The 16,719-nt window shown below is 40.1% G+C and overlaps 1 protein-coding gene across 3 annotated transcripts in view; it reads left to right on the forward strand.

Annotated features, from left to right (window-relative positions):
- Window positions 1–16,719, forward strand: part of adkb (adenosine kinase b) — a 130,648-nt gene that overhangs the window by 106,656 nt on the left and 7,273 nt on the right. For all 3 annotated transcript variants that reach the window (XM_012921823.5, XM_004561284.6, XM_004561285.4), the window contains 2 exons: window positions 2,076–2,111; window positions 7,203–7,317. In XM_012921823.5, the coding sequence (XP_012777277.1) occupies window positions 2,076–2,111; window positions 7,203–7,317 (151 nt within the window). The remainder of the gene's footprint in view (window positions 1–2,075; window positions 2,112–7,202; window positions 7,318–16,719) is intronic.

Genomic DNA, 16,719 nt, shown 5'->3' on the forward strand with positions numbered 1-16,719 from the left:
TGTCAACACGCGCAGCCTGAAACATAAGATTTTTGAATATTAACGCTATAAGCTCCTTAAGGAACAGTGGCTTTAATTGCCCATCGCTCCAGTTTTATTGGCTGTATGGGTAGTCTCGGTAATTGCATATTTACCGCCATGCAATATTTATCATAGCAGTATATTAGTTTTAGCCGAGCTTTACAGCGCAACATATTTTTGAAGCTGGCATTCATAACAACTAGAAATTAATAAATTCCTAAAAGGGATTACACTGTACACATGTGGCTCATAGACATTGCTTCAATTATCTGTTCTTCTTACACCCACACTCTCTCGATAGGCTTTTCTCACAAATATTATAGCTGCTAACTAGAGAGAGAGAGAGGCAGAGCCATGCACTGCTCGGCAGCACTATAGTTATTCCAGCCTTCACTCGTGTGTCTCTTAAATGCTTTGATATGAAATATTGCTGTTTTGACAAGACATTTTTCCAGGCTGCTCTTGTCCCTGCGCGTTGCCTCGTGCTAGTTGGTGATGGAGCGTTCCTGAGGAGAAAAGTCAATATGTGGTTGTAAATAAAGGAAAATAAATGTGAGACCCAAGCCCTCGATAGATTGAAAAGGCAAAGAGAGGTTAAAAGAGAACACTACCTTCTGCTGATTACAGAACTGCTTCTCGACTACAGCAGCTAATTGTCTAGCCTGTGTGTGTGAGGGGCGCAGGGTGGGGTGATGAATTGACATATTGCTGGTGCTGTGATGTTGATCCAAGCCAGGGAGCCATGAGGCTTTCCTCCAGGGACCAGTAACCTTATTGTTCCATGTCATCTCCTCCCCTTCTGTTTGAGGACCAGGTTGTCAACCTCTCCCCAAGGTCACACAAACACCACACCCCCTCCCATACACACCCTCCTCCTGCAGATAATTGGATTATTTAGAATCATAGCATCAACTTATTATCCTGTCTGGGGTCAGAAGTGAATTTAGTGCAGGAGGTTGTCTGTCACAATTTGTGACATCGTTCGGAGCTGACAGGCAACGGCTTCTGTCATCAGTTAGAGGATCGTAACACGGCCTATTTATTACTCACATGTTGTACATCACAGCTTACCACACTGCAGATAATGTTCATGTTCTTGGAAGACAGCTTCATTGTTTTTTTACATTAACGACTGCACAATATGACGAATCAATTATAGCAGTAGTTAGTACTGCTTTTCTGAGTGTATTTAAATGCATCATTTATTGGTTAATTTTTTTGGGTTTTTTTAATGTATATTTTCATTTTCCAGCCGATGCCCATTTCAGATATGGTTCATTTGGCATTCAGTTGGTGATTTATCTCTTTTATATAATATAAAACATTATTTAGATACTTAAAAGGTTTTACTTTGAAGTTGTTCCCGTATATATTTTTCCATTGGTTTTAATTGTTTTATGTATTAAATTTAAATATATTTTTAGATTTGTAATTTTACAGAGAATGCATTAAAATGTTTTTTTTACAGTGTATTTAGCTGTTAAATATACTTTGTTATAGAAGTAAACTTTAAATGTTTCTGTGAGCCCTGTAATGCTATAAGTGTATTATTTTTAGATTTTTTTTTACTAACACCAGCTTGTACCTGCGACCACTGGGAGACTACATTAAACTATGAAACGGCGTCAGTGAGCGGTTTTCGCGATTAACTCGCTACAGCCTGCATAAACGTTTAAGTGCACCTGTTAGGAGACTAAAGCAACATAAAGTGGGCGCTGAATGCCTGCAGTGTTGGGGATTCCCACACACTAGCACATATTCATGGTTTCAGTGATGGTTTCAAGGCTGGAGGCTGATGGGGTGTTATCTCACGCTGCTCTGGTAAGATGAGATGATGTCAGGCTGTAGTTTAAATGGGTGGGCTGCACGCCTATTAAATCAGGAGTTGGCAGAACAACACTAACTCAGGTTACTTATTCTCAAGTGAAAATGGCCAGACATGCGAGGAGCGGAGGGAAGCGAGATGTCTTTACTTCACGTCTGGTGTGCGACACTGTGCTCTGTTTGTGACTCTGTAATTAACTGCTCATTTGTCTGTGTCTTATCTTTTCCAGGAGGCGGCCACGTTTGCCAAAGAGCTGGGCTTTGAGGTGAGTTGACCAGCAATTGCACACTAAAAAGATCCTAAAGGTTTATTTTTGCTGATAATGAAGTTCTTTTTGGACAGTGATTGATGTGCTATTATACTCTCCAGGCCTTGCAGCAGTTGCTATGGAAACCTGGCAGTCGTCATGGTTTCTTTGTTCAGCCAGCTCTCTGTTATGACGCACTCTGCTAGGTCTGCACCCAACATCGCCTACAGATGTTATTTATTGAATTTTGAAAAGCCTCTTGGGAAGCTGAGAAGTTGGGCATGGTTTCAAGCTTTTCTCTGCAGGCGTGGGGCTCATCAGGTTGCCTGGTTAAAAAGCCTCCTCATTATCTTCATTGCACTCAGGGATCGCATACTGTATGTCTCCTCTTCACTGCCATAGCATTACACTACACTGAGCGCGCACCGTCGTCTTTTAATAACCAAATTACAGCCACCTGTGATTTTGGATTATGGAAATGAAGATTACAGAAAGCACGGTGTGTTTTAACGTGGGGCTGCCTCTTAAGTGTAAAGTGAACGTTCCCTTAGTCTATTTTTTCCTCGTGTTTTTGCATATTCCTTCCATTGCTATTTAAATGCAAAAATCAAAACACAAATAGCCGATATGCGAGGCTTTTTTTTCTTCCCTTCACATGGGCTCAGGTATTTTAAGTGCCTTCTCTCTTTCAGAGGTAGCGCTGCCTTGAATATGTCTCTGCTCTGTGTGAGTAATTGTCATCCAGAATCACTAACGGTGTGATCAACGTGACTGGAATAGAAATGCAATCCTGATGGCAGTGACAGGTTTAAGAGAGGAGAAGGGATGAAGGCGGAGGTGGTGGTGCTGTAGGGGGGTGGTGGAATTGGGGAGGTGTTAGTAATGGAGCGGCCTCACATGGAAAAAAACCCCCACAAAGGGCAAAGTGAAGACTCTCCTAGTAGTTACAATTCTTTGACATTTTCCGTGTCAACCTGATTTGGCAGAACACTCTGCGAAATTGCATTGGATGAATGTGATTTCTCAGATAACATCGGTGGTGTGTACTGTACTTGGCGCATTTCTAGATGGCTGTGGTTCAAAGATGTTTTCTTCACCGCTTTTTTTTTCTCCTCTCGTCACTTTCTGGTGACCGTTTTAAACTTTACTGGTACAGGCCGGCTCCCGTAGACCAGTCATACCCTGGCAAGTCCTCAAAAATATGAATATGCACAGTTTTAGCCTGTAAAACTTTGATTCAACCCGGAGATGGGGGATTAATTGTTAAGGCAGTGTTAGCGGAGGAAATTTGTTTTTTTGCAAATACACAGTACACCTGTATGAGTTCATATGGATATGTTTTGTCATCTTTACATAATGTATAGAGGTCAAAAACGGCCCAAAAAATTTCGAAAAACTCCATAATTTTCACAGTTTCCTTGTACATGTACAATGACAATAAATGGCTACTCTACTCTACTCTACTCTATTATAAAAAAAAACTAAACTAAATGCTAATAAAAAAACCCAATTAATAATCTTATCATTTTTTGTTTTTACATTTATACTTACTCGTTATTCAAACTATGCATATAGGTTATGAACAAATATTGTACTAAAGTACGGAAATATAATTTAAGTCTCGTTTTATATATTTAATACCATGATAGTTATGCTTTTTTTAATTATTATTTTTAGAAAGATTTTTTATCATATATTTTGATGGATTTTGGGATATTAATAACAAATTTTTTTAAACTACTTACTGTATTTATTTATTTACTTTTTTAGGTTTTTCTGGTCTCCATAATTTAAAATGTCATATATTAATTAAATAAATTAATTTTAAGACTCCTTTATAAGCTTCCACAAGTAATTAGATTAAAAAAGTCTTACAAGTCTTACAAGATCCACTTACCAGAAATTTTGAAGAGCTTTCAGCCTTATCCGATTGCCTTTAGCAGCAGAAGGCATTTGTTCGATTCATAGTTCAGTGGCAGCCTCTGATGCCATAGAAAACCACCTGTTAACCATATTCTAATGGTTTGAATTGCTTTAAAAAGTAAAATAAAGTTGGCTTGTGTTCAAAGCAGAGTAGGTTTTCTTGAAAACATCAATATTCAAACAATCATTTTTACCTTACAATTATTTTATTATTATATTCTATCATTTGTAGTTTTTTATTTTAGTCTTATAGCCAAAAACATTTGTTCTTTAACATTTGCCGACTCCAAAGAAGACAAAAAGTTAGACTTGCTGTCTGAAACGAAACATGAAGGCCACTGAGGTCGATTGAAGTTCAGTAAAAGTCCAGGTTAATTGGGGAAGGTCGGGAACTATAATTGGATTCTATGACCCTAAAGCGCCACATGTATCCCGAAACACTGTTATCATCACATTATGGATGACTAACAAAAATGACAGCAGCCCTTCTTCAGCTTAAACACAAGATAAAAAGCTTTCCTCTCCAAAACAGCAATCAGCAGATCTGAACACAGTCGCCTGATTGTGATCTGTTTCCTTTAAATGCTCAAAGAACTCAGCATCACAGCTCTAATTGAATCTCTCCCTCGCAGTGTTTCTCAAGCAGCATGCAGTGGAAACGATCAGTTTCTCACTGGCTTCAACACAGAAACACAATTTAACACCCTTGTAGAGCTTTCATATTTCACGGTTTGTTGATTTATGTCTGATCAATTGCCTCACAATTGTAAATATTGCCATTTGTCAGTAGTAAACCAAATTGACCATATCATTTGTCAAGTCATTTGTCTGCACTCGCGCTGAACGTTATTTTTCTGTATCGTTTTGCCCCGGGAGCTTGTCAGGTAAGGGTTTCTGCCTGGCAGAAAGGAGGAAGTTAAGTTAAGTGTGCTTGTACGTGTAAAGGCTAACCCAGGAGATCCAATTGTAGCATGTCAAAAGTTTTTTATACTAAAGGATGAAATCTCAAAATATGTAGGGAAGTAAACATTCAATTAGAAAATTATTTCTAAATCACGTGTCCGAAAGTGGACCAGTAGCGAGACTCACAGCTTCCTGTCTTGTCTTTTAGTCATCTGTTGGTTTGTTTCCAAAAGACACAAACTTGAGCTGCAGTGACTGCCGTGTTCGTCATCACTGCTACTGGGCGAGTTTAAAGAAGCTGATCGCACCCTTGACCCCCCTCTTTGTGGCTTTGCTATAAAAGTGCTCACTCTAGAAGTGATAGTTATCTATATGGGAGCTGGTGATAGACTGAAAAAACCTCCTTCAACAAGAAACACTGTGGATTGTAACACTGCAGGCCAGTAAGCTTTCAAGTCTGAACAACAAGGTAGATTTTCTGCATTTTTAATTTTTTTTGGTAGTTTATTTTCTGACTAGTAGTTGGAAGATACTTTGAAAACTTAAACACTAGCACTTTAGCGTAGCTTTAACGATAGCTTCCAATGTGATAAAGTTGGATATGCTGGGTTTCCATTTGACACATTTAGTGTGATAAGCTTAGGAATGAAACACCTTGTAAAACAAAACTCTTTACAGAAAACATTTACACCCTTTTTACTATTTTATGTATGTAGCACACAACTTATTTACCTTACAGATTTACTTTTGTTGATACTAAAGCTACTTTCAGCTGCTCCATTATTCACACATTCACACAGGTAGCTCTACATATATTGGATCTGCAGATGTGCCGGACGCCCTTCCTGAGGCAGTTCTTGATGGTTTGGTGGCTTTTTCTGGGATCAAACCAGCACTAATAAAGTGTAAAGCACTAATTTATTTATTTTGCAAAGCACTTATTGTGATTTTTTTCAACATGGATTGGATATTTTCTTTTATTTCTATGGGTTGCGTACCATGTCATGGGTGTTGGCTGACTGATTGCGTCTTTGTCAGATCCTAATGAAGAGTCGTGTGAGGTTTCTTTTCCTGCTGAACTGCTTGAAAAGTAAACTTAAAATATCATTTTACTGAAGAGCACCTGTTGAATCAGCCTTCAGAGCCATGTGGCACTTCTTTTCTTCCTTTTTTTGTAAACTTGTGTTTGTGTTATTGTGTGCCCTACCACCTCTGGCCTTTAGAACATTTTAGCTCCTAAAAGCTCAGTGGAGCCCCTTTTTTTTTATGTCAGTGAACATAAAACCCAAGGGTGACAATGTGCCGAAGCCTTGTGTGGTTTTGCATTCAGTGTCTGGAGGAGTGCTTGTGGTTACATCCAGTCACAGTGACAAATTGCTCTTTTTTTTCGCCGTCGTCTGCTAACGGCCTCTGTATTAACCTCACCATTAGCACTTACTTAGAGTGTTACACCCATTTTTCCTCAGCCCTGGGTCTCCCTGGACCTCTCAGGCCTGATTAAAGGACGTTTGGGAAGCATTTAAAGGTGTAAAAAGCTCATTGGTTTGAGTGAGCCAGTGAGCCTGGTGGTACTGGGCTGGAGCCTATCTTTCTGATTACTCCCATAATCACAGTATTTGCTCACCCCTGAAGGTGCTCAAGCGTTCGCTTTGATACAGATGCTAGAGGCATCTAGTATCCCTAATGCTAGCTCCTCAGTGTGCTGTATTACAGAAAAGCAGTCCACCCCACTGCGAGACGGCGATAAAGACGTTCTACCTGCTCATAGTACATCATGATGAGTTAATAATAAAGTAGCACTGACAGGTGTGGGTTTTTTTATCCCTCTCATGATCAAAGGCAAGCACTCTGGAGAGTTCTGTCGTCTCCAGGCGAGAATATCCATTCAGTGCAGATGCTGAGGAGAGATGGCCTGCTTCAGGAAGAGAATGATACAGTACACGCACCACCTATCCCTTCAGCTTGCAGAAGTAGCTTTATCTGACAACAGCATATCTTAACACGCTTATTTTCATCTCACTTAGGGAATATGACATTCTAATATTTTCGCAATTCTCCAGTAAGTGCGTGGAAGCCTCATTGAGCGTCCCTATTGATCTGTTTCAAAATGGGTTCACAGCCCATCTGGTTTCATTATCACTTTGATGTGTCTGCCTGGATTGGAAAAATCTGACCTCTCTCAGTCACACGCGTGATCTTTGATTAACTCTTCAGAAATTGCTCCTCATGTTGCATTCGCTCGACTCAACACATTCTCACCCGGTGGTCTGGTGTTTTTCACAGACAGACGACATCGCAGAGATTGCAAAGAAAACCCAAAACCTCCCCAAGGAGAACACGAAGAGGCAGCGAGTGGTGGTCTTCACCCAGGGCAAGGACGACACCGTCGCAACTGTCGGTATGCCATTTTTCTTTTCAGGGTTCTTTTTTTGTCTGCTTATCTACACACATTTTCCACTCGAAGCCATCCCATCTTTGGCCCCTTTTGGACATCTTTACCCTTCACTTAAACCTCATATCTCGAAGCTGCAGAACACAGCCTTAAATAGATGCTAGATCTCTGACTGAAGGGAGCAGAATGCTATCAGTAATTTCTTTGAAGTTAAGCTCCAATATTGACACCAGATGTTTCAAAAAAAGAATGCTTGCACTACATTCTGTCATTTCAGAGCATAAAAGAAGCGTGGGGGATGCAGAGAGCAGGCATTGATTTGTGAAGTACTTCTAACTTTGTCTTGGACAGACTCCAGGCCAGTCCTCAGCAATTTTTAATGCTTCAACTCTTACATCCTGCCCTATTTTTCTTTCCTTTTTTTTTGCAAAATGCTGGCAGAGTGACCTTGGGGAGCGGTTGACAGAGCTGCCCCTCAAATCAATCCAGTTTCCTTTGATACAGGGCATATTTGTTAACAGGACATTAAATGGCAGTGTCATCATAACTGAGCAGGGGTTGCAGGTTTAAGCAGCGTGAGGAGAGACGATAGTTTCCGATTACTGCTGGAAGCCTTTGCCTTTGTTTGGAGCCACGGGGCGTCTCTCCTCATTGCCCTTGCAGTTCAGTTCCGACTAGTTGTGCATGGGGAGAGATAGCCTCAGGTAAAGACTCCATCATATCACTCATCGCTGGGGACTGCGGAGAGGCAGTGCAACAGCAAGAGTGTTAGCGCTGCAGGACAGTGTCCTCACATGTGTCCAGCGTTCTCAATTTCATCCTGCTGGAAAGAGTACAGTGGGGCAAAAAAGTATTTAGTCAGCCACCGATTGTGCAAGTTCCCCCACCTAAAATGATGACAGAGGTCAGTAATTTGCACCAGAGGTACACTTCAACTGTGAGAGACAGAATGTGAAAAAAAAAATCCATGAATCCACATGGTAGGATTTGTAAAGAATTTATTCGTAAATCAGGGTGGAAAATAAGTATTTGGTCAATAACAAAAATACAACTCAATACTTTGTAACATAACCTTTGTTGGCAATAACAGAGGTCAAACGTTTACTATAGGTCTTTACCAGGTTTGCACACACAGTAGCTGGTATTTTGGCCCATTCCTCCATGCAGATCTTCTCGAGAGCAGTGATGTTTTGAGGCTGTCGCTTAGCAACACGGACTTTCAACTCCCGCCACAGATTTTCTATGGGGTTGAGGTCTGGAGACTGGCTAGGCCACTCCAGGACTTTCAAATGCTTCTTACGGAGCCACTCCTTTGTTGCCCGGGCGGTGTGTTTTGGATCATTGTCATGTTGGAAGACCCAGCCTCGTTTCATCTTCAAAGTTCTCACTGATGGAAGGAGGTTTTGGCTCAAAATCTCACGATACATGGCCCCATTCATTCTGTCCATTCTGTCCAGCTGAACATCAGCAAGACCAAGGAGCTGGTGGTGGACTTCAGAAGAAGCACAGAGACTACAAGCCCATTATCATCAATGGAGCTCCAGTGGAGAGGGTGCAGTCCTTCAAGTATCTTGGTGTCCACATCTCCTCAGACCTGACATGGGCTGCTTACATTCAGGTCCAGACCAAAAAGGCTAGGCAGCGCCTGTATCACCTACGACAACTGAGGAAGTTCAGGGTCTCTCCAAAGATCCTCAGGATTTTCTATACAGGCGCTGTGGAGAGCATCCTCACACAGAACATGACATCGTGGTTTGGGAACAGCTGTGTGAAGGACCAAAAAGCTCTCCAAAGAGTGATCCGTACAGCAGAACGCTGCTGCAGGATTGCTCTCCCCCCGCTTCAGGACACCTACTGATGGTGACCTTTGTTACTTTGGTCCCAGCTCTCTGCAGGTCATTCACCAGGTCCCCCCGTGTGGTTCTGGGATCTTTGCTCACCGTTCTCATCATCATTTTGACCCCACGGGATGAGATCTTGCGTGGAGCCCCAGATCGAGGGAGATTATCAGTGGTCTTGTATGTCTTCCATTTTCTGATGATTGCTCCCACAGTTGATTTTTTCACACCAAGCTGCTTGCCTATTATAGATTCACTCTTCCCAGTCTGGTGCAGGTCTACAATACTTTTCCTGGTGTCCTTCGAAAGCTCTTTGGTCTTGGCCATGGCGGAGTTTGGAGTCTGACTGTTTGAGGCTGTGGACAGGTGTCTTTTATACAGATGATGAGTTCAAACAGGTGCCATTCATACAGGTAACGAGTGGGGGACAGAAAAGCTTCTTACAGAAGACATTACAGGTCTGTGAGAGCCAGAGATTTTCCTTGTTTGAGGTGACCAAATACTTATTTTCCACCCTGATTTACGAATAAATTATTTACAAATCCTACCATGTGGATTCATGGATTTTTTTTTCACATTCTGTCTCTCACAGTTGAAGTGTACCTCTGGTGCAAATTACTGACCTCTGTCATCATTTTAGGTGGGGGAACTTGCACAATCGGTGGCTGACTAAATACTTTTTTGCCCCACTGTATTTATAAGCTGACGTTCGGTTTAATTTACTGGTGCCTTTATTTCCATCTATAAACCATGCTGCCTTTTTGTCCATATTCTCAAAAGACTATGATGGTTTGATAAAGAATAAAGCAGCTGTAATGAATATTTTTGTGTTAACAGTGCATAAATCAGCTATGTTTAACGTAAACGTGTACACTTAAAGTGATGAGCTCACAGAATATTTACTTGACTGTGCAGTTTTTCACAACTATACTGTATCGTTGTGGAAAGCTGTAGTTTAAATTTGGTTCATTCTCAGCATTTTTTGTGGGGTTTTTTTTAGTTTTCAGTGATAGCACTGGAATAAATTCTCGCTAAGCTACCTGTCCATTAACAGTTACCTGATGGTGCTCCTTCAGACGGAGACCAAAATAAGAGCTCAAAGAAGACTGACTTTGCATTAAGTAAATGTAAGAATAATTGTAAATGAATGAATAAACTTTTAGGTTATAAAATGTCATTTTTTAACCATTTTTCTGGCTTAAAAATGTTTTCTATGGGTTTTTAAAAAAAATTATTGAGTAGTTAAATGAATATTAACCGAAATATAATACACAATATTTTTATATGTCCCAGTGTGCCTGTAATGGCACTATGCCAAATGTATGCACAAAAACAAAACAAAAGGTGTTGTTATTATCAAGTATGCTGCTGATATGTATGGGATTTTACAATAATTGTGACGCAGTTTGCAAAAAGTCAGGTAAAGATGCAGAGATGTAGTGATCGGTCAATCAAGAACAAGTGGTTTTTCTTCTTAACTTCACTGTGGCTGAAAAATATGGTTTATTGAACAACTTCTGATGCATAAACAATGATAAAAATAATAAACAAACGCGATATTTCACCCTAAATCCTTGTCCAGCAAACCTCTCGGCCATGAGGGGAAAGCCCCCCGCTCAGCGCAGCCATACGCCTGGGGGTGCGACCTGTCCAGTCAGCTGGAGAAATTTGCCCCCTCACTGATGCTGCCGACCTTTATCCATCTTTAGCCTGTGGCGATAAGACTGTGTGGATTGGAATCGATCCACCGTTTCTTGTAAACCTAGTGGACTTCTTATTACAAGTTTAGTCATTTATGAGTCTGTTACCGCAACAATTCAAAGAACAGACACAGTTTGACAGCTTAAATAAAATATGCTTGTTAATATAGAAGTTTTGAAATTATAGGAAAGTTTTAGGTGTATAAAAGATGTGCTGATGCAGCTGGTGTGTATGGAATTTTAAACAATTGATGAAAAGTAATCAACTTTTTGGGATGTTTCTGGCTAAATGATAATGGGATTGCATTACGGTCAGCACATCATGCCATTCCTTGAATTAACTTAGTTCAATGGCCAATAAAAATAATAGTAATAATAAGAAAACATAATTGCTGCTAACAAACTGAGAAGAAGACGCACATCATAATTATTCAATTCAATTTTATTTATATAGCACCGAATCACAACAGTTGCCTCGAAACACTTTATATTATAATGTAAAGGCCATACAATATAACACTGAAAACCACAACAGTCAGGTTACATTTGGCGACAGTGGGAAAAAGAAACTCCCCTTTTAAGAGGAAGAAACCTCCAGCAGAACCAGGCTCAGGGAGGGGCAGACATCTGCCACAACCATCGGGGGTGAGGGGAGGGAGACAGGATGCCAGAGGGTAGTAATGAGTAATGGTTAAATGCAGAGTGGTGCATAAACACATGGTGAGGAAGAAGAAACACTAAGTGCATCGTGGGAAGCCAGCAGCGTAGCCCAATTGCAGCGTAACTAAGGAAGGATTCAGGGTCCTTTTTTATTGAAAAAGAAAGTTTTTTGCCTAATCTTAAAAAGGTTGTTTGATACCTGAATCCAAACTGAAATAAAGAAAATCTACAACACACCAGCATAATACAAGAAACAAAAAGTACAAGATGAGGTGTGATTTTATTATGCAAATCAAATTTATTTGCATCTGATCCTGTGGCTCTTTGTTGTACAATATATTTGAATGTATCTGGAAAGGTTCTCAGTCAAGAGCTTGGAAAGAAAAGCGTCTGGACTTCTTTAAGTTGCTTGAAGACGTTTCACCTCTCATCCGAGAAGCTTCTTAAGTTCTAGGGTCAAATAGTGGAGAGTCCCAGATTTAAGCCCTATGGGAGTGTCCCCAAAAGGGGGTCATGAACCCCCTGTTCAGGAAATCTCAGGAAATCACATGATTGGGTGGGGCTAGGTTTCGCAATGAGCTCACCCGAAACCTTGGCTGATTGTGACCTACACTCATTTTCACACCTTGGCTCGTGTGATTAGGTAGAGGATCAAAATGGGGTTCATGACACTCCCCTAGGACTTAAATCTGGAACTTTCCACCATTTGACCCTTAGAACTTAAGAAGCTTCTCGGATGAGAGGTGAAACGTCTTCAAGCAACATAAAGAAGTCCAGACGCTTTTCTTTCCAAGCTCTTTAGAATATATTTGAATGGTTTAAAGTGTACCCAGTTTCTTGCACTATGATGGTCTCCATCTTCCCTGTGACCCTGAATTGGAAAAGCGGTTAAGAGGATGGCTGGACTGATGGGTGGACAGCGGCAGCTTTGATATATGCTGTTTCGCGTTCATTTAAACTTTCCACAACAAAGATTCAAACATTTTCTTCTTGTTAATTTAATCACACAACTTCATAAATTAACAGTGTGATGTGTCAGTATTACCCCAAAATGATTCCACTTAATAAGCGATAATACAGCGTTACTGCACGGGCTTAATTAAAAGCATATATTTTAATCGAAAAGGCTCATTTGAATTTTCATTATCAAAGTCAAATTCCTCGAAGTGAATTTTCCTTTCATGAGAATTTAAAAGGAACTCTTTAAAGAGAGTCCCGACATTTAAAAACCAACACGAATCCATCCATTGTGCTGGAAGTGATGGATAATTCCTGCCTGGTTCCCTCATTGCTCCTGCATGAACACACAGCCGTGCGCCCCCGTGAACTTTATATAAAATACATGATGAATGCCGGCTGGATGAAAGACAATGTGTTTCAGGTGTCAGCTACAAAGGCAAACATGATAAATGTCATTGACTGTGCTATCATTGCAGTGGAGCAGTTACAGTAGTAGGTGCATCCGTAGTGGTGTGTCTGTGTGTGAACATCACTGTTCACGCCAGCCAAATAAATGTCAATGTAAAAAGAGAATTAAAGATTTTCATTTCCCAGAGGCGGCGCTCTAATAAACTTGATCTCTCATTTTGTTTGCAATTTGTCCTCCTGTCAGGATTTGATCATTTGCCAGCCTCTGCATGTCATGTTAAACCATTTTATAGTGATTAAGGATGGGAGAATGCCTTCCCCCGTGGTATAATTCTCCAAAAAAGAGATGTCAATTTGTTATTGTTCTTTTTTTTTCTCCCCCCCTGCCCTTCATTTGGAGCCTTTCATCACACCACCACTTCAAACGTGCCTTTTAAGAGCTGGGAGCAGGGGAAAATGGCCCTTTATTTAGCTGCCACTGACACTGCGGAACTACACTGGGCTTTTGCTTATACACCCATTATAGCAGTAATTAAGATCATTGTGCCCTGAACCTTAAACGGTGAGGAGATCTAATAAATGATCATTCAGCAGGGGTTGCTGCTCTAATCGCTGATAAGGACTTGATAAAGCCTGACTCGGCTCCTCTGCGAGTTTTAGGGCTCTCGGGGGGGCAAGGCAGGCAAATTTCAAAAAAACTCCTCTATACATGGTAATTGCATCAGATGGAGAAACAATATTGACTACAACACATGCACACACTCACACACACCTCCAAATAACATCGTTTTTTGCAGTAGTTTGTTAAAGAAGTGCCCCAAATTAAACGTCGTAGCATTATTTGAAGCCCTGCTTGAGCACGTCTCAGTAGTCGGTTTAAAGAGGAGGATATTTATGTTGCTTACTTCATAATAGTGTTAAGGTTCACAATTGAGGAGGGAGAGTACAAACCACCCTTGGTCCAGAAGCTCTTGGTCAAACAATGATTTTAATGAATACACACGTGTGGGAAGAACACTCTGTACGCCGACAGCAAGTGATCTCCGACTTACTAAAGCACAAACAATTATTTTATAACATCAGGGTTTGTTTACTGACGCCCCTTCATGCGTCACAGGTACATTTTATACATAGATCAGATCAACACCACAATGACTTTTAACCCAGAAGATCATCTTCTATTTTCATGGCTGGTACTTTCCGTTCTTGTCTTAAAGTGAATTGTTCCTCTTTCTTGTCGAGACATAACTAATCTCTCCTCTAAATAAATCTAACTAATGTGTGTGTATGTGTTGACCTCACATGCTCTTTGTGTCACCTCTTCACCTCCAACCTGCTGTGTCTCGTCCTCAAATGCTCTTTCTCAATTCACCTGTTGCACTTCTGACCTTTCACTAGACCAGAAGCTCACTGAGACTATGTGTATGTCTTCTACTAAATAAATGTTTTAACCAAGAACCTCTACTAAAACCTTAATATAAAATGATCTGATATATAAGTGTTTTGTAAGCATGTATTGCAATTCCTTCTATGGCTCCAAGTCACTTGCACAATAGATTGTCCGAACATCGCGCCGAACAAAGCTTCCAACCCCCAATTAATTGACCGAGCTCCAACTCTTTAATAAGCACAGATATGCATTGTGTATAAAATAGTCATAACTGCACCTGAAATACAAGGTCAACATAATAACTATATGCATAACATCTTAAGGCCATCTTAAAGCTATCTGTTACATTGTTAAAGCAATGATCATACTGCAGATTATATTATGCTGGTCAAATACTTTTTGTTCATCCCCACAATAGGCAAAATCAATTAACCGCCTGCGCTATGAGAAAGACCTCCTCTCTTTTTCCTTGGCGTCTCACATTGAAGTGTTTTCTTTCATGACTCCCTGAAAGGATATTGGTTGGCGATGATCTTTTGCCTGCGGTTACAGTAATTACAGGCATATGTCCTTCTTTTCTTTTTTTTTCTCTTCTTCTTCTTCCTTAACTCAGTTGTGAACAAAGATGCTGGTTATGACGGGGAAACAGATTGAATGTCAACTTGCTTCTAACCTGTCACATTTGCCAAGAAAGCGGTAATGTTGTTTTCCTCTCTAGGCTCCGAATTTTTTTGGCTGAAACGCAACAGGAATCATTCCAGAAGAGGAAATAGTATTCTCAGGGAAGTTTCTCGCATAAAGATGTTTCACTCTGTCGAGCACTTTAGCTCATGAATTCTAGCTGAATATTCATGTGTAATTCCCAGTCGCCGGGTACCTCAGGATTTAAAATGATGTATTAATTGTTTTACTTGTGTAGATGATAAAGTGCCACAGAATCAAAGTTAATTTTAATGACCTGCCAGCTATTTGATCAACTTGTCAAAGCAACATTATTGAGGTTTGGAACATCACCAAGTATAGCATGTAATAATCTCAGAGTCAAAAAGAAAGAAAAGAAAAAGCTCCATATGCTCATTTTCATCTTATACGGAGGTCGTCTTATTTGCACGTATAGTCACTTATTTTAAAGGAAAGCCTTTTTCAGTCACTGTTGTGCAGTGAATTGTCATTGTTAGAAAGAATAGCCGATAATAAAGGACTTAATTGATACTCATTTCAAAGAGACGCCTGTTGAAAGAATTTCTTAAGTTTAATCACCACCATTCAAGAGTTGTAATGAGGGAATTATGAAGAGTGAATTAACAAAAGCACACAATTATAGCTTACTGGAAGGAAGTATTTGAATTCCTTTGAGGTTTTTTTTCCTCATTTTTTTCTCCTCTCTGGTGCAGGTTACCTGTCAAAGCACAGCCATACTACAACTCCCACGTATTCACCGCCAATCTGCTGCTTCACTCATTTTTGTCAGACTCAATTCTAGGAACGGGAATATGGTAGTGTTTAAAAATAAGTATAGCTGAGTTATGCTGATTGGAAATAATGTTGCCGACCTCCTTACTGTGAAATGAGTTCAGATGTTCGACAAGCCAGAAACAACAGAGTATTTTGGCAGGATCTTTTCTTTTTTTTATTATTTATTGTGATTTTCATGGCTGATTTTTGCCAGTGAGATCTTTGCTGCAGACGGCTGGAGAATTCTTGGAGTGTAACTCGAGGTAATATGTCAGTCAGATTCGATCATTTGCATCGCTGAGGTTATATGAACTCTGGCCTAGCAGGAGTATAAAAACTTTGCCCATGAATAAAGGCTTTAAATGTAGGATGTCTTATGTGCTTTCTTGGATCTGGAAATGGCATTGAAAGCACTGTGCTGCCAACACTGAGCTGAGCAGTCACAATGTTTTATGATCATTACTTTTTATCATTACAAATGCATCAGATTTAAAAAGACTAAAAGATAGAACAGAAAGTTACACTATTTTGTTGAGCAATCCCTAGAACGATCAGAGATTATTGTTTTTGAGGTTTGGGTAAAAATTAAGCCCGGACAAACCCCCAAATATGTTCCAGTAAGTGGAATATTACATGCTACCACTTTGCTGTTGGTTGTAGAGCTTTTCATAATAATTACTTACTAACATAAATAAGACTTGATATTTCTTGAAACAAATAGGAAGAGGGCCTTAAACTAAACATATTCGCTTCTAACCTAATATTACTGATAATAGAACTTAACTAATTAAAACTAGACTGTTTATAACTGCAAACTTTCAGCTTATGCCTGATAATAAACAAAACTGCTAAAAGTAACTGAGGAGACAGACTGGTGCTGATGTAAGAGAGAAGCCATGCTCCTCCTCCTCCACCTCCAGGTGAGCCTCTGCAGCCAATCAGCATCAGGGAGGAACCACAGAGAGAGAGCGTGAGATGAAAAAGATGACAGAAAAAC

This window comes from Maylandia zebra, linkage group LG8, assembly GCF_041146795.1.
Source record: "Maylandia zebra isolate NMK-2024a linkage group LG8, Mzebra_GT3a, whole genome shotgun sequence".
NCBI classification, from domain to species: Eukaryota; Metazoa; Chordata; class Actinopteri; order Cichliformes; family Cichlidae; genus Maylandia; species Maylandia zebra.